The 26,839-nt window shown below is 36.3% G+C and overlaps 1 protein-coding gene across 4 annotated transcripts in view; it reads left to right on the forward strand.

Moving 5' to 3' along the window:
* BZW2 (basic leucine zipper and W2 domains 2) overlaps window positions 1-26,839 on the forward strand; it is a 64,051-nt gene that overhangs the window by 25,579 nt on the left and 11,633 nt on the right. For all 4 annotated transcript variants that reach the window (XM_041727594.1, XM_041727595.1, XM_041727597.1 and 1 more), the window contains 6 exons: window positions 7,514-7,690; window positions 12,419-12,522; window positions 14,510-14,575; window positions 17,928-18,063; window positions 21,348-21,457; window positions 26,401-26,571. In XM_041727594.1, the coding sequence (XP_041583528.1) occupies window positions 7,514-7,690; window positions 12,419-12,522; window positions 14,510-14,575; window positions 17,928-18,063; window positions 21,348-21,457; window positions 26,401-26,571 (764 nt within the window). The remainder of the gene's footprint in view (window positions 1-7,513; window positions 7,691-12,418; window positions 12,523-14,509; window positions 14,576-17,927; window positions 18,064-21,347; window positions 21,458-26,400; window positions 26,572-26,839) is intronic.

Here is a 26,839-nt window from a genome sequence, read left to right on the forward strand (position 1 = left end):
CGTAAATACTATGTCTGCATAAGTAGCAATACTATGTCTGCATAAGTAGCAAGTCTAACCTGGCAAAAGGTAAGGAAGTCTCAATGCAATCAGTCATTTGGTGTAGAGGAGTTCACCAGAGAGTCACTGGATAGCAGGGGAGGCTACATTTAACTCTTAAGTGCTGCTTGCTGGGAATTCACATTCCTACTAAAAAATGAACATTAAAAAACTGTGAAGTAGCCAAAAGGTGGTCATTTGGCACAGTATGTCTTGTGATTTTCCCTTTTCCTTTTTTTTTATTCCTGTCTCATCCCTATAAGCTAATGCACATGGCCTGAACCATCTCCCTCTGCTAATTCCTCCCTCATCTTGGTCTTAGAAACTGTGTCCCCACTACATTTCCCGGTTGAAATCCAGATGCTGGTATCAATACAAGGCATTACAGTCAACGTGCTTTCATTATCTCATTGTTTAAAGCTGTCATGGGGAAAAAAATGATATGGATAATTTCAAAAGGACTTCATCAGCAAGGAATGATGTAGTTCAGAAAGCTAATTATAGTTAGGGTATTGTTGAGCCTGGTAATGTGATAATATCTAACATATGCCCAACTGTGAGGTGCAGAAAGGTTCGCCTTTGCCTGCCCACTGGGGGAACGTGTTAATCTCAGACCTGGATCTCCAGCTCGAACAGCTTTAGAACAGCTTTATTCGTGCGACGCTGATTCACGGTAACTGAGCTTAAAAGCCAAGAGAGGGCCCAAGGATTGCACAACAGCAGACTTGATTCAACAAGTAAACTGGCCTTAGAGTCAGTCTTTAGTTTTGAACTGGAAAGGTTTTCTCTGATTCTGAGATGGTTTGTCTTTGATTCATTTGGTGGGCAAGATTGTGCCTGTGTCTTGCTGTGCTGGAATACTCTGAGAGAGCTACCCGGAAATATATATTATTTGTTAGTTGATCTGGATTTATAGAACTCAAGTCTGTTGGGGATTTAAGTGGCACTTGAGCTATTTTGTGCCAAACTGCTGGCTGGAAAAAAAAAATGGAGTCAACCTCATTTTCTACACTTCACAATGGTGAATTGCCTCCTAATGATTTATCATGTTTTGGCTTTTCTTTTGCTATTATGATAAATCTGACTTCAGATAAATGGTTGGCAATTTTGTAGAGCTGAGGCAAAAAAAAAATCTAGTGAGGATATTTCAAGGTCATTTTCATAGGCTGTCTTCTGAGGTTCTGTCTTCAGTTTAAATCTGTTTGCTAGCAAAGCTAATAATGCTCTTCTGTGCCAAGCTAGTAAAAAAATAATGTATTTTCTATTGCTTAACATCAAAATTAAACATTATGATAGGACACATTTAGAAATCCATTCAGACTCTTTCTTTATGAAATATACACATCTTGTTTATGATACTACAAAGAAATTATGTTTTCTAGTGTGGCTTGTGGGAATTTGAAACAATGGAAATTTCTCCCCTGAGCCATTATTATGTTTAGCTAAATGAAATATTTAATAACAGAACTAGCCTCCCTATAAATTTTGTAGAGAAATTGGATTAAAATTAGTGAAAGTAGGAGAGAAAAAAATGAACAACTGCAGGCATCCAGAGTGAGCATATACCCTGGGTTCTCTCTGAGATTTTTCATCTGTCTTGGCAGTTTTAAGTCACTCTTGGATTTATAATAAGTGTTAGCAACTAATCTAGTATACCTTCAAATGTTGAAATGTATGTGTTTGTATGTAAATATAAATATGTAAATTATACAGGTATGTGAATAGTTAGAAAAACCCATGATTGTTCTTCTTCATTTACTATACTTAAGTGACATTCAAAAAAGGATGTAAAACAAAACAAAAAAGGATGTAGATTTTGTTTTTATCACTTAATTAACAGTAGGGAAAATGTTATATTAACCAGTTACGGAGGTTTCCAGAGAAAGAAATATGGTTAGGTAACTTACAGGCATATTTGAGCATCAGAAGTAAGCCTGTTTCTCTGTCAGTATAAGGGCCAGCATGACTAACTCTGTAGTGTCACGCTTGTGATTCACCAACACAGTGTAAATTTTAGACCCTAATTATATAGTTCCCGCTTCAAGGGAGGTTTGACCTGCCAAACGGAAACTCAAGGAAGTTATAGCATATTTTCACTAGGATTTTATTAGTATTTTTTGCTAGACTGTCCTCAAGTGAAATACAAAGTACATATAATGTTTCAGATAAAAAAGGAACTTGGGAGTAAAATGTCCTGTTTCCCCAAACTTTAATCAGTGTTCTTGCCATTTTCTTGTTTGGGAATTTTGTATTCCTCTGGATGGACATTTTATCAGGTGCGAGCTTCTTTTCAACCTACAAAAGAATGATTAATCCTCGCATGCCATCACAACTTTGTAAGATTCCCAAGCTGCACAGGATTATCTTGATCTGATGCATGATTGCTCACTGTTGAAGTATCTTTGCCATCCTGTCTTCCTTCTCTTACTTTCCTCTTCCTTGGCAAATCTCTTGGGAAAACAGAACTGAAACGAAGGGCTTTGTACAAACACAGGTTTTTTTATGTTGTCTCTCCGATTCAAAACCGAATCCTCTGCATGAATTCTTAGCATAGCCTAGATTTTTACCTGTTTACTAACTTTCATTTTCCAATGCCTCACATTCATCATTTTCAAACCATCAAAGTCTGCTTCTCCACCGGGGCAGCATTCAAGGACGTTGTAGAGCCATCCCGGGAATGGCCTCAATTGGTTTTGAAAGCCAGTTAAGAGACACTAAACAACTTGTGGCATTTTGGCTTCTCCTGTTCTCATCAGCAGAAAGAAAACTTTTTCTGTCAAGGGGGAAGGAGAATTATCTTTTGGCTGGACCCCAAGGGTTAGGGGGTAGTGTCCCATGCTTGCCAGTGAGTTCCTTCTGTGCAGTCACCATTTCCTCCTCTCTGGCTTCTCATCATCTGTTCCTCTGGAGTTCCCATTCTCTTCCTCCCCTTCTACAAAACAAGCCCTTAATTATATTTTTTTTCCACCATCAACATTTGCATGTTCTTGGCTACATAATGTTTTGCTTAGGGCATCAAAAGGACTTTTATCTCTTGTTCATGAAAAATAATGTTCAAGTTACGTCTGTCTTTATGGCATCTTACGCAGTGTGACTCTGACTGGTACTGGGAATGCCATTCTTCTCTGGCTTCTCTGATGCTGTGGTGTTTCACCCCTTACAACTCACCCTTTCTACTTGACCGGTCTAAGCAGTCAGTCTGTACAGACCAGACAGGCACTGTCTGGTTTTCAAGGAGTTTTGAAATGTATCAGAGTCACCTGGTTTAAATGCTCAAACCATCCTGCAAAGCATGTTACAGCAACAGCAGATCCTCTCCCCAGATGAATGCCTTCCACTCTTTATATGCTTTTTAAAATTTTTACATTCACGTGACCACGTAACATTCTTACATGGTTATTTCCTGACTTTGCTCTGGGGGAGAGGTATTATATCTGCACTTGATACTGTGGAAGATAAGGATTTAGCTCTCTACACAGCCCTACCCACCTGCAGATGTCTCTTTGTTTCTCTTTACTATGGGTTGGTTTTAGTCAGACCACCGTTTCGGGTTTATATTACTGTGACTTTGTGCATGCTAGTCACAGTTCAGCTATTCCTTGATTATTCCTCTTTTTCTGAACTTCATTTTGTCTTTGGAGTTAACATTTCCTAATTTATCCTTTTTTGTCTGTTGTCATTGTCCATATCTTAACACTCAATACTAACATTTCCCTTCATTGCGTAAAAATCTTTGAATACAAAAACTTTAGGAATTCTCATCATATATCATTATACTATCAGAGGGAAATACCCTCCCGGGCGGTTTGTCATCCAGGTCAGCAGTACAGCTGGCAGTATGAAATGTTGGAAATGTCTTTTTACCACTCTCCAGGAGAGTCCTGTTGCCTGGCTCATATTTTTTTTCTCTTTTTCCTGGGATCTCATGACTTAGTAAGATCATGAGATCATGAATGATTCTCATTTTGGTGGAGTGTCTGCTTCAATAGCTTTTTAGAAAGGAGTGTATGAGAAACATCATTTTCAAGGCCATGAATGTCTCAAAATCCATTTATTCTGCCTTTACATTTGGTTGATAGTTTGACTGAATCTCAGACTAAGAGTTTGGAAATCATTTTCCCATAGAAATTTGAAGAAATTTCTTCTGTTTTCTGGTATTTCTATTGAGCAGTTTAATGTCATTCTGTTTTTTGATAGTTTGTATTTGCTTTGGGGTTTTGCCCCTTAAACTTCCAATAGCTGCTTTGTTCCCAGCATTGAGATTACATGATAAGATAGGAGTCTTATCGAGTGTCTTCTTTGAATCTTTGTGCTGGGTGTCCTACAGCTGTTTACTGAGAAACTCATGTCCTTCAACTCTTTAAACCTTCTTGGAATTTTTAAATCATTTCTTTCCTTTAAAAAAAAAATTCTCCTAGTTCCTCATTGGTTCAGTTGGCAGAGCTTGCAACTCTTGATCTTGGGGGCTGTGAGTTCAAACCCCACATTGGGTGTAGAGATTACTAAAAAAAAAAAAATGAAATCTTAAAAAAAATGTCTTATTATTTGAACATTTGACTGGTCTGCCCTTTTTCTTATCTTTTTTGCTCCTATTTAATAGGTCTTTTTTTCTTGATTTTTTTTTCTAGTTTCTAAAAGATATTCTCAGCTTTCTCTTTCAGCTCTTGTATTTAGTTTTTAACTTTTTCTATCATACTTTCCATTTCCCAGAACTTCTTTATTCATGAAAGGATTCTTCGTTTTTTGACATTTTATTTTTCCTTTCCTCTTCCTCCTCCTCCTTCTTAACAGTTGCAGTGTCCACTTATCTCTCTAAAGGTATTTATGATAGGATTTTTGTGAAGTTTCTGGTTCATCATTTGCCCCTCCTTTCCACATCTAAAATCATTTTCTGAAAGGGGAGTGAAGGTGAAGTCCTTTGAATTGAATCCTACCTTTACCTTTAATTTAGTAATTTTTTTTTCTGCCTCTTCTGACCTCTGATTTGTCATGTTCACTTGTTTTCAACAGTATGTGATCCTTGCTTTGTTTAGGATCTGGGTCCAGGAGCCCCTGCTTGGTTCAGTTGGTAGTGCATGGGACTCTTGATCTCAGGGTCAAGAGATAGAACCCCACATTGGGCACAAGAATTAATGAAAATATAAATAAAAAATAAGATCTGACTCCAAATTAACCTTCCACAAGAAGTCTTTGTGTCTGCTGAGGGTAGGAAGCTCCATGTATCTATATCCCTAAATCCTCTGAAGCCTTTTCTGGGATTCTACAAATTCAGAATTCTTTTCATTATAATAGTGAGATACCTTTTGCCTCTTTGACACATTCACTCATGGTTTATGGTGGTTTCCCAGAGGCTACATGATGTGTGATATCACAACAGATTGCACTCTGTGGATATGGGAATCCATCTGTCTGCTATTAATGCAAGCATTAAAGAGATTAAACAAAGCCTGTCTTCACACTATTTTAATTTGATAAATATTTTAAAATTTTCTGTTTTAATTTCTATAGAGTAAGTATCCATAAAAATAAACCTCCTTACAGAAAAAAGCTCTTTGGAATCCTCAGTATTTTTTTAATGGTGGCAAGGGGTCATGAGACCAAAAAGATTGAGAACATCTGCTCTGAAGCAATAAATATATATATATAGCTCATGGTATATACTAAATATTGAAGTGTCCTGGAATAACTTATCTTATAAAAAGAAATAAGTGTTCATTACATGTGGAGAAAAGGAAATCTTCATGAAATGTTGATGAGAGGGATCCCTGGGTGGCGCAGCGGTTTGGCGCCTGCCTTTGGCCCAGGGCGCGATCCTGGAGACCCGGGATCGAATCCCACATCAGGCTCCCGGTGCATGGAGCCTGCTTCTCCCTCCGCCTGTGTCTCTGCCTCTCTCTCTCTCTCTGTGACTATCATAAATAAATAAAAATTAAAAAATTAAAAAAAAAAAAAAGATACAACATTTAAAAAAAAAAAAAAGAAATGTTGATGAGAGTGTAGAGTGGCATAGCCAGTATGGAAAACATAATTAAAGTTCCTCAAAAAAAATTTAAAGGGGCTCCTGGATGGCTGAGTTGGTTAAGTGCCCAACTCTTGATTTCAGCTCAGGTCATGATCTCAGGGTCCTGGGATCCAGCCCCGCATTGGACTCTGCTCTGCAGAGTGTCTGCTAGAGGATTTTCTCTTCCTCTTTCTTCCCCTTCCCTCCCCTCTCATGTACACACACACACCTTCTCTCATAATAAATAAATAAATCTTTAAAAAAATAAAATAGAACTACCATATAATCCAGTAATTCCACTCCTGGGTATTTATCTGAAGAAAATGAAAACAGTAATTTTGAAAAGATATAGTCACCCCCATGTTCATTGCAGCATTATTTACAATAGCCAAGGTATGGAAACAGCCTAAGTATCCATCAATGGATGAATTGATAAAGAAAATATGATATATACATATATATAATAGAATATTATTGAGCCATAAAGATAAGGAAGTCTTGGGACAACCTGAATAGTCCTTGAGGGCATTATGATAAATGAAATAAGTCAGAGATAAATACCATATAATCTTACTTATGTGTGGAATCTTTCAAAACAAAAACCCTAAACTCAGAACAGACAGGTGTTTGCCAGAGGCAGGGAGTGAGGAGCAGGCAAAATGGGTGAAGGCAGTCAAAAGGAACAAATTTCCAGTTGTGAAATAAATAAGTTCCAGGGATGTGATGTACAGCATGATGACTAAAGTTAATGATACTGTATGGTACAATAGAAAGTTGTTGAGAGGGAAGATCTTAAAAGTGCTCATCACAAGAAAAAATAATTCTAACTATGTATGGTGGTGGATGTTAACTAGATTTACTGTGGTAAACATTTTGCAAAATAGACAAATACTGAATCATGCTGCACATCTGAAACTGATATGTCGATTATAATCGATATACTGATAATTGAAACTAATGTATGTCCGTAATAATAATAATAATAACAAATAATAAAATAAAAAAGAGATGACCCTCTTTATTTCCTCTCTCCTAATCTTTATTTTGTTCATTTGTGTATTCTCCTTTATTCTTAGGCACTTCTTTCTGAGTCATTTTCTTCTATCCTAAATGAAACAAAATTTTAAGTCTTGATCGTTACACCTTATTTTTTCTCAGATAGGGTTAATAGATTACATTGGCCAATCCTATGTATGAAAGAAATTATCAATTATCAATTTTATTGTATGTTAGAGTTAATATACTCTTCTGGTCCTTTTAAATAGAAAAATAAATTATTTGATCAAATAAATATTTAAACAAGGGGTTTCAAAACCTGTAAATCTAACAGAAAAGCTTAGTTGTCTTCCAAGTTTTAATAATCAAACTGTCAAATATAATATCAAACTATCCAATGAACAAAGGAAATGTATGGTTGCATTTGGGAATAGGATTGTAAATAAAAGGAATAATTTTGTAACTTATTTATTTTAGATGAAAAAGAGAAATTCGAACCCACAGTCTTCAGGGATACACTTGTCCAGGGGCTTAATGAAGCTGGTGATGACCTTGAAGCTGTAGCCAAGTTTCTGGATTCCACAGGCTCAAGATTAGATTATCGTCGCTATGCAGACACACTCTTCGATATCCTGGTGGCTGGCAGTATGCTTGGTAAGCCGGGCGTTATAGATTCTTCTTGTAGTACTTTAAATTCCATTGAAATGTTTCCTTACAAGATAGAATCTTTATAAATTTACATTAGTGAGAGTTAATAAAAAATAGAAATGGGAGTCTCTACAATTTTTACTTAATTTACAGTTTGGGGTGATAGTAGTTTGTCTGTAGAAACAGTTATTGGTTAAGAAAGGCATAAAAATGACTATTTTTGTTGATGTCACAACACGGCCACTTTGTTGTATAGTGAAAGGCCAGGTTCACATGCATCTCTAATTCTTAAATGATCTGGAGCAGATATAGGAAGAGTAATTGCTGTGGTAGAGTATAAGTTGGTGTATGTCTGCTAGTTCCTTCCAATATATTTATTTAACCCCCGAATACCTAGTACCTTTTCTTTTGAAGCCATCCTTTTTTCTTGTAGTGAAATGTAACTGTGTCAACAAATTTACAGGTAATCCTCTGTTTTTCATTAAATGCCATTTAATCCATAAATAATAAAATATCAGAAATATGGTTTAAGTCTGGTTTTTAAAAAATGGACAGTTGTGAATATATAGTTAAAAGGAATAAAGATAAAAGTTTAAAAAATTATTAGAGATGGATTAAAAGCAAAATAATCTTATAAAGCAGAGGCATTAGAGAAGAAGGCTTTAGAATACTATTTGAGTGACCTGGTATGTTGACCTAAATGTTGATTAGATATCACAATGACCCATTCGTCTCATATTTATTCCTTAGAACTTAGTTTTTATAATTAGTTTCTGTGGTAATCATAAATCACGAGAAGTGGTCAAATCTGCTAGGCCAGTGATTTTCAACTGCCTAGAGGATATTTGCAAATGTGTAGAAATGTTTTGGTGAAAAGACTTGATGGTGGAAGTTGGTATGCCACTTACTTTCCCATGCAAGGGATATTCAGTATAATGAAAAATTGCCCTGTCCTATGCGATATCAGCACCTTTCACTGAGAAACACTGTTTAAGCCAGCCTACTTTAGGACAAGATATATATTTTCGTCCATTTTGAAGTAGAGCCATACCTTAACTCTTCCCTCTGAAAAATCTCTCCATTTTGGTACATGCCTCCACTACTCCCAGGCCCCCTTTTGATCTGTATAGCTGGTTTTCACTACATGCCACGTTAGTTTTGTTGCTGTGATTCATAGTAAAGATCTCACCTTTCCACTGAATAATTCAAGTCCAAGTATAAGATCTATATGTAATGTGTTCAAATCCCATGACCCAGAGATAACAGTTGTTAATATCTTGATTAATTCCCTTCTTGAAATCTCTTTATGCTAATTTTTGAGAATGGGATGGTATTATAGAAGTATGATACTCTGCATGGCTGTTTTTTGTTTATTCAACAATATGTTATTGCCTTTCATGTCCATGCGTGTTACTTTAGATGATTCCAAGAAGAACCAAAACCATACTAATTTTGAAACATATTTAATTTGTTCCTAGTTGTCTTTATTGTAAACAACAATATAATCAGTATCTGTATACACGTAGCTTTATATTTTCTTATTATATCTTTATATATTTAGCAAGGATTAATGAATTGAAGGCTATCTCTGTCTTTGTCTACCTATCTGAGAGAGAAGACCAGCCCTCAAAAGCAATATTCTAATTAACATTTTATCAAAAATCGTGTTCCTACAATTTACCTATACCTTTAGCAATATTAGGTACTCTCAAGCTTGTCAGTTTTAAAATTTTTGCCAATTAAGTAAGTGATATTTTCATTCAAAAATTTTAAATCAATGGTGAAGCTGAACATTTTCTGATGAGATGATTGGCTTTGTATTTCATTAATTATGATATACTTTGGTTGATGTACTGGTAAATTTTCTACAAGAATAGTCTTCTGCAGGCAGCCCCGGTGGCTCAGCGGTTTAGCGCCACCTTCAGCCCAGGGCGTGATCCTGGAGACCCTGGATCAAGTCCCACGTCCGGCTCCCTGCATGAAGTCTGCTTCTCCCTCTGCCTGTGTCTCTGCCTCTCTCTCTCTTTGTGTGTGTGTGTCTCTCGTGAATAAATAAATAAAATATTTTAAAAAATAATAAAAAATGCTTTAAAAAAAATAATGGTCTTTGGCAAGTTTTGATTGTTGCCAAAGTCACTCATGACTATTAGTCAATCCTATAGACCATTTTCAGTTCTTAGTGCTGACCTTCTGTTGTGCTGGAAAAGTTTACTTTTTTCCCTTACATGACCTGTATACTTCACATTGATAATCTCAAAGCTTCATTAACCATCTGTATAATAATGATCAGCAAATTAATAACTGTGGCCCCAATTTTGCTGCTTCACTCTACATGCATATATCCAAGAAGGTAGGGTAAACTATGTGGTAAGACTTAAAAGCACAGCAGGTCCAACCCCTGGATACCTACCAGGTTGAGGCCTATGATGTAACGGAGAAAGCCAGCCAGGAATAGTCTTTTTATATAAACACTTTGTTTACTTATTGAGTATGGGAATTGTCCTCACACCCACACAAAAAATTTACCTTCGTGCATTGTTCTTAAAACAATAGTCTTCATGGGTTTTCAGTTGTATTCTTTGAAGAGTAGATACAAGAAATATTTTTTCTTTCACTTCTATTTTGAGAAAAACAGCAGGCCCACCAAAATTTTAGAAAAAGCAATTAATATTTGGTTCTAGCATCAGAGTGAAAAATTTAATGCAAGCTATAGCAGTATTATTAATGTGTAATATGTTTTGTAAAATAATGCAGTTTTTAAAACTTATCTTTTACGGGACCTGGATGGCTCAGTTGGTAAGCATCTGCCTTCTGCTCAGGTCATGATCCTAGGGTCATGGGATTGAGCCTCACATGAGGTACTCTGCTCAGTGGGGAGCCTGCTTCTCCTTCTCCCCCTGCCTACCACTCCCCCTGCTTGTGCTCTCTCTCTGTCAAATAGATAAGTAGATAAAATCCTTTTAAAATTTTTTTTAGAAAACAAAACTTCCTCTTAAGGAAAAAGACTAGTTTCAAAATCAGACTTTTCAGTTATGTAACTTCTGTCAGACAGGAGTCATTAGCCCAGAGTTTTTAGATTATCATCTTAATAAAATTTTGTTCCAGGTGGTTGTATTCATTACATAGGACTAATTAAATCATGCATAAATTAATTGCATGAAAATAGATTTCTGAACAAGCTGACTTTTCTAAAAAGTAATTTGCTTATAAAACTGTATGCAAGGGCAGCCTGGGTGCAGGATCAAGTCTCACATTGGGCTCCCTGCATGGAGCCCGCTTCTCCCTTTGCCTATGTCTCTGCCTCTGTGTGTGTGTGTGTGTGTGTGTGTGTGTGTGTGTGTGTGTGTCTCATGAATAAATAAATAAAATCTTTAAAAAAATAAAAATAAAAATAAAAAAACTATGCAGGAGTATGAAAAAGGTTGGCTAGGTATAGCACTTCTCATCCAAAGATCTGAAATCACAAGTTAAATCAAGGCAGTTATATAAATAAATAAAAGAAGTAGCTGATATATATTCTTCAAATATTTGTTGAGTGTATAAAAGGCATTAGTGTAACTTGGCTTATTCAAACTTCCTGCCCTAATTACAATGTAGAATCAGAAAACAAGGAGCACCTGGGTGGCTTAGTTGGTTGGGCAGCTGCCTTCGGCTGGGGGCATGGTCCCGGAGTCCAGGGATTGAGCCCAGTGTAGGGCTCCCTGCTCATGGGGAACCTGCTTCTCTCTCTCCTTCCCTCTACTGTTCCCCCTGCTTCTGCTCTCTCATTTTCTGTCAAATAAATAAAAATCTTTTTTAAAAAATCAGAAAATGAAAATATCTAGCGTTGATTCTGTTCTAATCAACCAGTGTTTGTAATGGCCATCATTGAAATTTACAGGAGAAGCCTTTGAATGTGCAAAGTTGAGTCATAGAAAAAGACATTATTTTGTTCTAGTCTGCTTATTCCATGACATTGTGTAGGCAATAAGGAAGAAAGATGAGAGAGAATAAAATATACCCTTTCCTAGCCAGCATAGCTACCAAGTGATCAAATACAAATAACAAGGAGTCAAAGTGTATACTGTTCAACCCTGTGTGGATAACTGCCTTGTTAAAGAAGGGAACCATTCCAAATCTATTCAAGTAGAAAGTCATAAGGTCTGCTACAAGAGCCAAGTCTGACCAACCTCGGTGTTGGTGACCTGGAGTCCAGCAAAATGTTATCAAGCCTGAAAAAGTGAACCATATCCTGATGTCAGACACATCAGGAACTACATTGAAAATAACTGAGTCCAGACTTCTAGTGATAGTATCCTGGTAGAACAATAATCTCACACACTATGGCAATAGTATAAAATGGAACAACCAGTTTACATTGTATTAGAAACATACACAAATATGTAACAACATATGCATCTACACAGACACCCGATCCTGTGAATTTTTCTGTGCTTCTAGATTTTTACATCTACTTTTATTGTTCTTTTTTTTAATTTATTTATGATAGTCACACAGAGAGGGCGGGGGCAGAGACATAGGCATAGGGAGAAGCAGGCTCCATGCACTGGGAGCCCGACGTGGGATTTGATCCCGGGTCTCCAGGATTGCGCCCTGGGCCAAAGGCAGGCGCTAAACCGCTGCGCCACCCAGGGATCCCTACTTTTATTGTTCTTGATATGCAGGAATTGATCTTGTCTGCAAATGCTCCTGTCATTTCAGTAATTGTCATAGTAATCACCTTTCCCTTTTCAGCCCCCGGAGGAACACGCATAGATGATGGTGACAAGACCAAGATGACCAACCACTGTGTGTTTTCAGCAAATGAAGATCATGAAACCATCCGAAATTATGCTCAGGTAGAGTCCATCATTGAGAGATTGTTGTATAAGAAGGGACACATTTGAGCAGGAGTTAGGGAAACATTAGGTTCAGAAATTCTACAGGCTACTTTTTAAATAGGAATGTTAGCTCTTAAACATATGAAAAGATACTCAACTGCATTCATAATAAGGCAGTGGGCATTATAACTTCGCAAAGGTAGACTTGTTTTCTTACCTCTCACGTATACAGACAGAGAATTAGATGCTTGCATAAATTCTCATGGGATTATAAATTGGCACAACCTTTAGGGAGAGCAATTTGGTACTATCTTTTAAAACTAAAATCACACATTGTCTTTGACCCAGCAGTTCCATTTCTAGGACTGCATCCTACAGATATGTTTGCATGTGTGTAGAATGACACAGACAGTGGGAGTGATCAGTGATGCTTGTACTAGCATCATGGGGTGGAAACAGCATGGAAGTCTTACCAGTAGAGTACTCGTTAAAACTTTCTAATTCATATCAATAGATTATTATGGAACTATTAGAAAGAAAGAGAAAGAAGGTATTTGTGATATAGAGAGTCTGTAAAGGATTCATACCCAGATTAAACTAAAGAATTGCAAGTCAGTAAGAAGAGGATAAGCATCCTTATTAGGAAAAGATGTATGGGCATTTCAGAGGAGAAGAAACACAGGTCTCCCCCAAAACAGATGAAGACATGTTCAAACTTATTAGTAATTAGTGAAACTTCAAATAAAATCATGCACTATCTTTTTTGCATTTGTTACATTGGTAGAATAATAATAATAATAATAATAATAATGTCAGGAAGTGGTGGGATTATAAAATCGAACAGCCTGATAAATGTGATCTTGTAAAGCTGAACATACATGCATCGAACACAGCCAATCTAGGATTGGTGTGTTCCTGTTCTGTACTGACTCTTTAACAGTCATTATTACTCTCAGTGCCAATCCAATCCAATTTGTTGGATTTTAATGCCATTTGTTCTTTTTCTTTATTGCATACTAGTTTCCGGCCTGGGTCATTGTCCTTTCTTCATAAAGGGCAACACCGCACTGCCATTTTTACTCTTAGACTCCATCTTGATCACATTAAGGAATAAATATACTGTTTTAGATGAGAGTATATTATATGGATGTAAGAGAAAGGAATTCAGAATTCAAAATGATTCAGAAATCATTTTCAGTTAGAAAAATATTATATTGATAAAATCTCTATTTAAATAAGAACACGATATTATTTTCTTCAAGCTACAATAACAAAATACTGGAGGGCTTAAACAGTAGAATTTTATTATTCCCAGTTCAAAAGGCTGGGGAGGCATGATCAAGGTGCCACCCAATTTAGTTCCTGGTACAGTCTCTCTTCTCACAAGGCCATCAGCCCTATGAGATTAGGGCCCCACCCTTATGGTCTCATTTAACTACCTCCTAACGTCCTTACTTACAAATACAGTCACATTGTAGGCTAGGGCTTCAACATGTTTATTTAGTAGGAACACAAACATTCAGTCCGTAGCAAACGTCATTCCACTTTAAAAAATAGCCCAGAAATCCACTGACACAGTTGCAAACCCTGCATGAGTGTTCTCAAGACTGTGGGGGCCAGTAATCTTTTATAACTATTAAGTTATACCAATTTTCACATGTCTGCCAAAAAACATGTTTGTGTCAGCCAAGAGTCAAATTTCTCTGAGGTCTTCTCTCCTCTCCATCATATCCATGATTTATATGATTCTGTCTGCAACCCCATTCATTTCAGTTGTTTTCAATCTCTGCATCCCACAGTTTTAACATTATTGTGTTTTCATCAAAGTCATGTTTGATTTCTTACCTATTATACTCTTGACTGAATTTCTTTTGTTCTACACGGTTGAATTTAACTACAATTTTTCTTATTATTAGAGGTCCATGTTGTGGTTATTGTGAGTTTCTATACCGATTGCCTTTTAAAATTATTTACCTAATATTGAATGGTTCTCTTTTATGTTTAGGTCTTCAATAAACTCATCAGGAGATATAAGTATTTGGAAAAAGCATTTGAGGATGAAATGAAAAAGGTAAAAATTCAAATGTAATGCCTTATCTGCTTAAAGTAACTAAATGGAGGGGATGGAAATTTTGCATCTACAGCAACAGTGCAGAAGTACCAGGGACATAGTAAAGTTTTTAATAAATGTTGAATGAATAAGTATGACAGATCACTAGCTAATAACTATAGGAAAAAATACATGATTAACTTAGACTTTGTTCCTTCATGTTTACTATCAGCGTGCTTTGCTCCAAGAAATGATTTTATAGCATCTGATCCCTGACCTATATGGGCTTAAAATAAAAACTGGAGATTCCAAATATGCAAGAAAAATGATTATATCAAGGGAAGAGTCTAGATACGGTGATTTAATCAGTTACAGCGTATGAGAGAATATATGGACAGCTAAAACCCAGCAAAATTCTTTTACTTCCAAAAGTACAGTTTAGCAAAGGGATAAAAGCATGTCTTTGGAGATAATATATGAGTGGCAATCTCACTGAGGTTTCTCAACTGTAAAATAGCTGCAATAAGATGACATACCTCATGGTTGCTGTAAGAAATGAGATAACACATAAGGTAGTTTAATAGAGTAAGTAGCCTCTAGTACATATGGAAATAAATAGTACCTCATTAAGGAAGAGCTCTGTTCAGTAATTGCAACATGTTCCCTCTTCCAATTTCTAAATCTTGTGTATTTATATGTAGCACTCACTACATTAACCTGTTACAGATGTGCATGTTGCTTTATCATTGTTTCCAGTTTTAGATAACTGCAGAATTATAAACCAAGAGAATAAAGGAACCATAACATCTATTTTGCTACTTACTTACTTCCCTCTATTCAAAGTGGATCCATACATGATGGAAGATTTTGACAGTAAAATCTTTCTTCAAACAATGAAGGGTAGCCACTTGAATTGATTAAGGAGAATATCCGATAAATTCTACAGGGTGCAGAGCAGCCTTTTGGTAGCTTAACCTCTCAGCAAATCACTCAGTTTCTATGTACCTCAGTTTACTTTTCTGTGAAATGAGGATCCAGGCTTTTATAGGTACTAACACACAAAGTACTCAGAAAAGTAGCTGGTGCCCTTGGCAAGTTTTAGCTGTTACAAACGTATAATTCAGTAGAAACAATACATTTTTATATATATAATTATTTGTAATATATTAGACCTATATAAGTACATTGAAAAATCTGGAAGGATACCTATCAAACAGTTAATTAATAATGTTAATTCTAAGGAAGCCGGATTAGAGAGGAGATCACATTTCTATATTATTCTGAGGTGATAGATTTTATTCTTACTTGCATGTATTAAAGCTTGCTTGCTTTATTTATTTATTTATTTATTTATTTATTTATTAAAGCTGTTTTAACTAGGAAAAAGTTAAATGGAAAAAAAAAATGTGGTCCATTACATTGCTAGGTGCCTAGAAAAATAACAATGCTTGATTAAATTTAAAAAATGGGGGACGCCTGAGTGGCTCAGTGGTTGAGCACCTGCCTTTGGCTCAGGGCGTGATCCCGGATTCTCGGGTTTGAGTCCCACATCAGGCTCCTTGCATGGAGCCTGCTTCTCCCTCTGCCTGTGTCTGCCTCTCTCTGTGTCTCATGAATAAGTAAATAAAAATCTTTAAAAAAAAAATAAATAAAAGAATGGAAATAATGGGGGGAAATGATGTAAAGCATTTAAATAAGCACTTTACTACTTTTGTCTAATGTATTACCTGTCATGTTTTCACTTCTATTAGCTCATTGGCACCTTGAAAGCTTTCTTAGTTATTTCATTCATATGATGAATATACTTTCAAAAATGATTTATTTTTCACGGTATATCCATTTTTTAAGGAACATTCTGGAATATACACAGCATCTGATTTTAACATTGATTAATATAATTGATCGATGTGAATATTACTTTTATAAAAGATCTAACTTTTGTACTATTTTGTTAAAATGAGTATTTTTAATGAGTGCGAGTGTATTGATGTGCTTAAAAAGTACTGTTTAAAAGTTTATTTTGGAAACTATCTTTCATTATCCACTTGAACCTTAATCATCTTTACAAGCAGAGGAAAAGACCAGATTAATGTGAGGTGTGTATGATTTTTGTCAGCCCTTTTACTCTGCCTCATTCCTGGTGCTCCCTGGAGCTGTACCCATTGATGCTCTCTCATTCCCTCATTGTTTTCTTACAAACTTTGAAGGTGACTTGGTTTTTAATTCTTTGCTACTTTAATAGGCATAACCTGGGAGTGAAATGGACAAGTTTGATTCCAGTTCTGCCACTTACTCATAAACATTTAGAATCACATAACTTCCCTGTAATGTAATAATCCTATAACTGTCAGGGATGGTAAATTAATATTGCTCTACGTACTGCACAGAGTTAATGGAATTTCATTGGTACAAAGTAATGAAAAAGTCAGCAATGCCCCAGTTGTGATGTTGAGCCCTGGGGATCTTGGTAACATGCCCAAGGACTATGATAGTCATGGAATAGAGTCAAAGCACTAGGTGGGGAAAGAGGGGGACGTTGCACATGACTGAATACTCTTAGAATTAAAAATGGGAAGTGAGGTATGGGAAGTGAGGTATAATCGCTTTTGCTTAGGTTTTCCTTTAGCCGTTCTGGGGTTGCTACTTTTTCAATTACCCCTCCAAAACTGCTCTTTCTAACACATCAGAGGTCTTTTCTCCATTAAGAACTTGTGTCAGATCCTCCGTTACCTCATCACCAGGGCTGATAAAACTGCATGATCCGAGAAATACCAAGTTTGAGTCTTGTTATTTTTACAAGAGCATCAAGAACTTAAGAAACCCCTTTTTCACTCAACAGTCTTGCTTTGAAGAACATTATATGCTCTGAACTCAGAAAAATCTATGATGTCAGAGCTTATTGACTTTTTCCTGTTTTTTGTTCATTGTGCCTTAGCAAACCCAAATAAAATGGGTAGATCTAGTGGGAGCACAGGATACCCACAAAAATGAAAAATGTGAAGGACAGTAATATACATCAGTAAATGCTATGCTCATTATGTAAAATGTACCCTCTGTCCTGTACAAAGTCAAATGTAAATTTTTTAGGTAGCCTATTTACACTGTTCAAATGTCTCTTTGTTTCCGTGGATGTTATATATAGCTATGTGTAAGTAAGTAAACTTGGAAGAAAGGAACCATGCCTGAGAAATTCACTTTCCTTAGCATCCAGTTTACGAGTGAGCATATGTGTGTGTTTCTAATGAATAATAACTATGCTCTGCATATGACCAGCTAGCTGTTTGCCATCTAGCCATGCGTGCACATTCCATTTGTTATTTTCCTACTTTAGTCCTTGGCTTTATAGACATAATTTCTTTTGTTTGACCCACAGCTTCTCCTCTTCCTTAAAGCCTTTTCCGAAACAGAGCAGACAAAGTTGGCAATGCTGTCGGGGATCCTGCTGGGCAATGGCACCCTTCCTGCCACCATCCTCACCAGTCTGTTCACCGACAGCTTAGTCAAAGAAGGTAATTACTCTCGTGCTTTCTTACCTGGCAGATATAAAAAGTAATGCCACGGATGGTTAGAAAAATACCAGTACCTCTTCTTATTGTGTTCTGCTACCCAGCCATCCTTCATGTAAGAGAATTTCTGTTTATCTTTAAACAATAAGAATTGTATGTGCTTATTGTAGGGAACTGGAAGACAGAAGATGCCCACTCATACAGACAAATAAAAACTAATAATAACCTGAAATTTGGGCTGTAGGACTTTAATGTCTAGGTCAGATAACCCTGAAGTTGATGTAGTCTACGCCACTTCTCTCAATTTAGTTGCTACCGGCATATTTTGCTGGGAAAATGCTTCATTGTGCTTTGTGGGAATTTAACCTTTTTGCCCTTAGGCACAAAATACCAGTGTGTAGCACCCACCTCTAGTATAATGAAAAAAGGCCCCTTCATGTTCCCAAATGCTCACTCCTTGCCACCCCCCACCAGGATGTTATTTCTCTGGTTAGGACCATTCTTCTAAACCATTACTTCCCAAAACCTTGTGCTCAGATGTTCATTTTATCACATTTTAAGATATTCATTATCTCAGTTTTAGAAAGAACGTCCAGATGGTTGCCTCAAAGTCTTGCTTTAATTTTAAGGCATTAAGAGTTTGATAAGCATATATACAATCACTTGGTTATAGAATAAAACAAAAGTAGGCTCTTAGAGGAGGATAATGATATTCGAGTTATAATGCAACACAAAACAAAGAGTTATTTTTTTCTTAAAAATAAAAGAGCTTTTGTGAAAACATCTGCTTCTTAGAACTTAGTTTTTCTCCTACAAATTTTGAAGTCCCAGCTTCGTTCATGCTTACAGTGAAATGGATTCTAGTTTCCTTGTAGCTAAAGAAAGATTAGTAAATTTAGAATCAAGTGATCTTATTTAGAGATTTTCTATAGTTTTTGACTTAACATAGCTTAGATTTGTGACAGTTCAGATTCTGTGATTATTAGTGTGTTGTTAATATGACATTTTAAAGTGTTTTCCTAAAGAGAATTTGTGATACTTCACATCTTATTTATGTTGTGAGCCATTTTACACTTAAATAAAACAAGGTAAAATGTAAACAGTAAATGCCAATTATATTAGATTATCCTAGGCTTCATAAAAAAAATACTTTTCTTTCTAGTTGTAGTAAAATTCTAAGTGATACCTACAACTTCCTTTGAAATGTATCAAAAATTATTAGACTGATGGACAGTGATGGAGCTAATAAAATTCTAACAGGTATAAAATTTAGGTAGTGGGTATATGAGTGTTTATAGTCAATTTATTCAATTTTTCTTTATATTTGAAAATTTTTATATTGAAATTTGAGAAAGAGGGGGAAAAGAAAAATACATTTGCTACGGAATGACATAGTGTTTGTGTCATATAATTTTTTCTGACACTCCACCATCTTTAGAAGCTAGAGGCTTAAACTTTTCCTTCTTCAATAGGAATATATTGATAAATTACACCTTTTTCCCAACTGCACACAATAGCTAAGGAGAAAGGATTATTCCACTCAGAAGAATCTTGAGTATAGAGAAATTTCCCAGATTTTCCAATAGGAACCACTGTTAATGCAAAGTGATAGGTTTAAGCCAAGATTTACATTCCTGATTTAAAATATTATTTTTAATGAAATACAGATTATACTGCATCTTAATTTTTTATTTAATGACATAAATATATACTAAATTTTACATTGACTTGGTGAACTGAGAGTATTAAAAATTCATGTCAACAAATATAAAATTCCCTAGCATATAGCACCTGTTTTATTGTCCTAGCCATAGTTTTCAATTTTTTTTTCTTTTTTGACTAGTTCCTCTGCTTATTCAAGTGAAGAAAACTGGATAAAGTTGGCGTTTCCCTAAATTATATATCAATTGGATGCTTTTACTTGCAACTAATTTCGAATACAAGACTCAAATTGCTATATAAGAACATTTGTTGACATATAAGAACATTTCGTATGTAACAAAAAGTATAGAAGTCGCCTCGACTTCAGGGTGAACAATAATGTCATCCAGGTCTCAGATATTTTCTCCCATTATTTCTCACTACCATTTAATAGCATCATTCCAAGTATGATTTCCCTTGTCATTGTAAGATGTCTGCTGGCACATGCTTTCTTGTTCAGATTCAGTGAAAGATTAATTCTCAGCATAGGATAATTAATTCATCTTGCTTTCACCTAATTGGCTGTCATAGGCCACATGATTTGTTTTGGCTCAGTAGCAGTTGCCAGGGAGATTCCCTGGGCAGATTAGCTACCCATGAGGTCTCTAATCATTGCATGCAGAAGGAGGTGGTACCAGGACTTAGACTAGAAGTCACCTGGCCTAAGCAAAGTTAGAATACTGTTAGGAAAAGAAAAGGGGAATAGAGCTGCTTAGACCAATAATAGTGAAGCTTCAATTGAGAAAAATCAATTTAATATTTCAACTACATTTTAACTCTTAAGTAAATGTAACATTAACTTGGAAATTTGAAGTGTTCACAGGAGAACTGTCTACTAGTTATCTAATTACTTATATTTGGAAATAAATCTTAATGTCAGTATGGATATGTAATCGAGTGGTTTTCTGATTACCATGGCTCTTTTAGTCATCTCTTTAAAAAATATCCCAAAAAAAGTTCAATTTGAAACAGCCTCAATGCTTTTATAGTTTAGCTCATGAGTATTTCAAATGCTTTTTACAAAAAGTAAAATTGTAAAGTAAATAATGTACTTTCTTGCATAGCTGTATTTATAGCCATCACCAACAATGGTTTTTGACTGGTATTATTTATCAGCAAAATAGTTGACATGTTGCCATTTCATTTTTTGTTTGCTATACCTCAGGATTACTATTACACACATAAAATATTGGTGAGCCACAGAGTGAAATAGAGGCAAAAGCACTAGAAAGTACTGGGCTTTTAATCTGTTTGAAACCAAAGTAAAAATAAATAAATAAATTTACAATTTTACCAGGTTGGAATTAGGGAGTCCCACTTTGAAAAATATTTTAACTTTTTCCCTCTTATAAAAAATACTCTCTTGAGTAATGAAAATAGAACTGTGCCTAATGAAGAGAAGAGAACTGCACCTAGAGAGCTATGCATTTGTACTCAACCAATTCAAGTCTTTGAGCAGTTTACTCATTTCAGGAAACCTAACGGGCAGGGTGGCCTTGTCCATCATCACAAGTGGTTTTGCTTATGAAAGGAATGAAACTCTCACTTTTTTTCTTTTTCTTTTTTTTCTTTTTTTTTTTTAACAGGTATTGCAGCCTCATTTGCTGTCAAGCTTTTTAAAGCATGGATGGCAGAAAAAGATGCCAACTCTGTTACCTCTTCTTTGAGAAAAGCCAACTTAGACAAGAGGCTGCTTGTAAGTGTTGTCTAGACAAGGGATTGTATGCTTGATGTGTCAGTTGTGGGTTTGTCGATCCATGACTGAAATGCTTGGGTCTATGTTAAATTGGAGCGTGGTTCCTTTTATTTCTGTATATTTGGCAGATCGAAACTAATTCCAACTTAATCTTTATAAATAAATGGAATGACAAAATTAAGGTGTCCAATTTTAAGTTGTAATATTATAAAGTCCCATCAGTCCCACCTAATTAAACATTTATGTGTTAGGTTAGAGATGGATGACACTGATCTCACATGATTGTTTTTTTTTTTTTAATTTTTTTTTTTAAATTTATTTATGATAGTCACAGAGAGAGAGAGAGAGAGAGGCAGAGACACAGGCAGAGGGAGAAGCAGGCTCCATGCACCGGGAGCCTGATGTGGGATTCGATCCCGGGTCTCCAGGATCGCGCCCTGGGCCAAAGGCAGGCGCCAAACCGCTGCGCCACCCAGGGATCCCCTCACATGATTGTTAATTTAACAAAATAACAGTTTAAACAGGATTCCTTGTTTATACCAAGATACCTTGGAAATACTTGGGTATTTGCAATAAACTGCAAATAAGTTTATTGTGGTTGATTCTAAGCTTCTGTGATCACAATTACTTGATTATATTTTTATTTCTCTTTGTATTTAAAAAAGAATCAAGAGAAAAATTTTGTTCTTATGTTTCTATCTGCTCACTATAATTTCTTTCTGCTAGAAGCAACAGATGTGCAAATGACAGAAATTTCTCCAAGTGACATTGCTTTTGAAATCTAGGACAAAGTCTAAAATTGAAAGACACCTTTATCATCTTCTCTTCACCTGGTCTTTCCTGTTTTTCACTTCTGAAGTGTTCCAGTGCGCAAGAGTATCTGCCTGTCTGTAGGGTAATTCTAAAAGTGGGCTATTCCCCTCAGAAAACCCAAGGATAATTTTAACTATAAATGCTTTCACTGTCCTTTTTTTTTTAAGATTTTATTTATTTGTTCATGAGAGACACACAGAGAGAGAGGCAAAAACATAGAGGGAGAAGCAGGCTCCCAGCAGGACCCCAGGATCACGACTGGAGTTGAAGACAGGCACTCAACCACTGAACCACCTGGGTCCCCCAATGCTTTTAGTTTCAATCACTTAAAATTTCTTATCTCTTAAAGCTTACCTTAAAATAGCCCTTTTGGGTCTTTAAAGTCTTAATATGATTAAGAAGAAAATTTTAAAGATACAGAATCTAGCTAATTTCTGGAGCTAATAATAAGTTGTGTGTGTGTTTTTTTTTTTTTTTTTTTAAGGTTTTATTTATTTATTTATTCAGGAGAGACACAGAGAGAGGCAGAGGGAGAAGGAAGCAGGCTCCCTGTTGGGAGCCCAATATGGGACTCTATCCTAGAACTCTGGGGTCACGCCCTAAGCCAAAGGCAGATTGCTGAACCACCCAGGTGTCCCGAATAATAAGTTTTATTCAGCCTATATTTGAGTGCCTGTTCTGTGCCAGGCATGGTCCTAGAAGTTGAGGAGCCAGGAGAGAACAGGATAGAAAAGTTCCTTGCCTTAAAGAACCTACTTTCTCAAGGACTTCAAGTAGATCCTGTATACAGAAGGAGAAAACGTAAGTGATAGGTGTCAAAGCTGAATGGAAGTTCATGGGAAGACAATATATATTCTTGTTCCTAGGTCTGTGGATAAGCTATATCTGGGCCACGTCCCACTGTGATCCATATACCTTTTCATTCTGAGACCTAGCCTGCAGCTGCACCTACCATGTGGGCCATTCTGTCCTCGTGGCAAAGGACCAGGAGTGCAGGAGATAGAAGTGAATCACTCCAGTGTAGTAAAAGCTCAGCTCTTACTGGCCGAAAGAAGTCATCGTGAAGCCTAGAAGTGGGGTGTGTGGGAAAGTTCATTCTGTCGTAACCTACTGTTCCACCTCTGCACACAGACACAGCAAGGAGGGGCTTTCTTAATACTTATTTAAAGGAGAGAGGACAAATGATTGGGAACAAATATACAGTCTATTATAACTTGCCACAAAAGACTCAGTTATTTCTTAAGCCATGATTCCTTAAAGATGCCAATAGGCAGAGCTTGGTTAACTTTATTAAGTCACTTAAATTTTTTTAATGTCTTTCCTTTTTGAAAAGTATATTATTTAACTGTTCCTACGAGGTTTCCATGTCGGCATATGTTTTGGATAAGAAAAGCACAGGTAGACATTTCTACGAGAAACACTGTACGCTTGACAAGAACAGAGTATTTCTCTGTGGACCGTGCCGCTTGCTATTTGCTAACTCAGTAAATGAAGGGGAAACTAGAGGGTCAGTTTCACCATCAAAGAGGAAAGTTTTTGTTTCCTTAACACAACAAAATTCTCTCTGACTGTACTAGTACATTTTAGGAAAAAAAGCATATCTCAAAGTTCAATAGTTACCCACTTCTGTAATATGGAAGCACAAAAAAATTATAGCAACTCTGAAAAGAGGGGATGGAAGGCAACAGACTAAATCAACCATTAAAATATGTAGTTCAGGAGCACGTGGGTAACTAAGTGGTTGAGCAGCTGCTCAGGTTGTGAATCCTGGGGTCCTGGGATCAAGTCCTACATCAGGATCCCTGCACGGAGCGTGCTTCTCTCTCTCCCTATGTCTCTGCCTCTCTCTGTGTGTCTCTCATGAATAAATAAACTCTTTAAAAAAGAATGTAGTTCAATAAGAAATTAAAAGTGCTATGAGGAAAAAATGAACTAGGGAAGCTCTAAGGAGTGTCAGAGTAGGATGCGATTTTCAGTGGTAAGAGAAGTTCTCTGATAAGGTAACATTTATGTAAAGACTTGAAGGAAGTAAGGAGTGAGCAATCTAGGTATCTCTAGGAAGAGTTCTCCAGGCAAAGGAACAGAATGCAAAGGTTTTGGGGCATAGCATGTTGGGGGCAGTAAGGGGGAGAGTGGTTGGTAAGAGTGAAAGAACAGATCAGCTCAGAGATGTAGCAGGTCCGATAACATCTAGTAACTTTGGTTTTTATTCTGATGGAAAACTTTTGGGAAATTCTCAGCAGAATTGTGTATAATTGTGTTTAGGGTCTAAACGGGATCACTCTGGCTTTGCTTTTGGGAATAGACTCAGAAGCAAGAGCAGAAGCGGGGAGACTTTAATCTGATGGACATTTGTACCTAGATAGGGTTTTTCTAACAAACACAAACCATATTCCAAGCCAATAAATGTCATGATAGGATTTAGACCAACTTTACTTCGGTTTAATCTGAATAATAATCTTCAGTGTATTATGTGTCATTTATAAGGGCTATGGATATAGTTCATAAATAAGCCACCAGTAATATGTTTGATGATATATTGCTCTGAACATAATTGTAGATCAAGCTTTGCAGTCCCATTCTTACTAAATTGAATATTGAATACTTGTGTGGAGTAACAGAATAATTGGGTGTCCTCAGCTGTGACCTTAAATATAGCTGGCCACACAATTTCAGTCAAGCTCCTTAGCCTTGTTGAGACTTCAGTCATCCTCTATAAAAATTTTTACTTTACATAATTATGAGGAATATGCCCATCACATTTTGATTCATAGAAGAAGCTCAAATTAGTTCCATGCATCTCAGATTTGGAAGACCTCTTGAATGACAGAACAAATGTGCCAGAATTTCAGTCTGATATGAAATGTTTGCTTTAACATGAATATGTTTGTTTGTTTGTTTGTTTGTTTATTTATTTTAAAGATTTTATTTATTCATGAGAGACAGAGAGAGAGAGGCAGAGACACAGGCAGAGGGAGAAGCAAGCTCCCTGTGGGGAACCTGATGCGGGACTTGATCCCCAGTCTTCAGGATCACACCCTGGGCTGAAGGCAGGCGCTAAACCACTGAGCCACTGGGGCTGCTCTGAATATGTGTTTAATAGCTGCTCCCATCAACTCTTCTGACATTTTGAAACTCGGAACTCAACAAGACAAGTTTGGGGATGATGATATAGAGAATATTGAAATTTGAGTCATGTCATAGAGGGCTTTGGCTCCGTCCCTCTACCTGGTGGCAAACCTGTTACAGATTTTTCCACCGAGATTTTTACTGGAGCAATATAGCCCGTTGACCATACATATGCAAATCTAACCACCATGAAAGTTTGGATCTATTTTTTTAGACTGCAGCAGTCTGAAAAATGTGAGAGCTTTAAAAACTGTCTTAATATCTTAGTTGGGTGTTAAAGTCATACAGGATTAGAACATGACTAAGTGTTACTGAGACTCTGCCAAGCTGTGTAAGGTAAAATGGAAGTGAGGTAAAAATATGCAAGCAGCCATGGTATACTGCTCTCTTTAAAAATTTCCAACAGAATTATGTAATGAACTGAAGAGTTGATAGGGTTGGTTTAGATTAGATCTTGCTGTGACTTAATTTAGAGCCACCATCATTAATAGACAAAAATTTTCTTTCACTCCAAGCTAGTATTGGAATAATAGCATTTTCTCGGAATGTGAATAGAGGTTCTTGAGATAATAGTCAATGTTGTTTTTCTAATGTTATCTCAAGACATCTCAGCAGTATTAAAACTGACTTTTGCCTTTTAACTCATAAGTTATCATATTATTTGCATTTAATTTAGCAAGTTTACTTCTGTATTCATACATGCTACACTTTGATTAAAGTGAAAGAGATAGTAAATATTGGTTCACAATGAGTGAAGCCAGTTTATATAAGTTGCTTAGCATTTTTTTCTCTTTTTCTATAAAACTGCCTAATTTTAGAAGGTGCTTAGCGAATGCTCAAGAAATATACCCAAGATTTGTTGTTTTGACAATCATCCTTTGTTCTGGTCTTCCAAATATGAGATGGCCTGAGTGCTATTTTAATATGAAAATGTTGTCCTTTATGCTTACTGAAATATGAATAGTTTTTTGTTTAATAGTCTTTGTCCTTTTGTCTTTCAGGAACTCTTTCCAGTTAATAGGCAGAGCGTGGATCATTTTGCTAAATACTTCACTGACGCAGGCCTAAAGGAGCTTTCCGACTTCCTCCGAGTCCAGCAGTCCCTGGGCACCAGGAAGGAGCTGCAGAAGGAGCTCCAGGAGCGTCTTTCTCAGGAATGCCCAATCAAGGAGGTAGGAAACCATCGGCTTGTATCACTGCAAAACACATGAATGGGAGCAGTAACATCATGTAGCACAGACTTGACCTTCCTGAAGGAGACTTCCTTTGTTTACGTCTGTGAATTTTATGTATTTGTTTATACCATTTAAACTAGCTTAATTGCAAAGTTTTGATTCAGAATCCTCTAGCATGTTCCAGAAATTGATGGTCATTTCCACGCAAGTGATTTATTTTATCAGGCTACTGTGATTAGCTGAATAGTTCATCTGTTAAATAGAG

This window comes from Vulpes lagopus, chromosome 13 (assembly GCF_018345385.1).
Source record: "Vulpes lagopus strain Blue_001 chromosome 13, ASM1834538v1, whole genome shotgun sequence".
NCBI lineage: Eukaryota > Metazoa > Chordata > Mammalia > Carnivora > Canidae > Vulpes > Vulpes lagopus.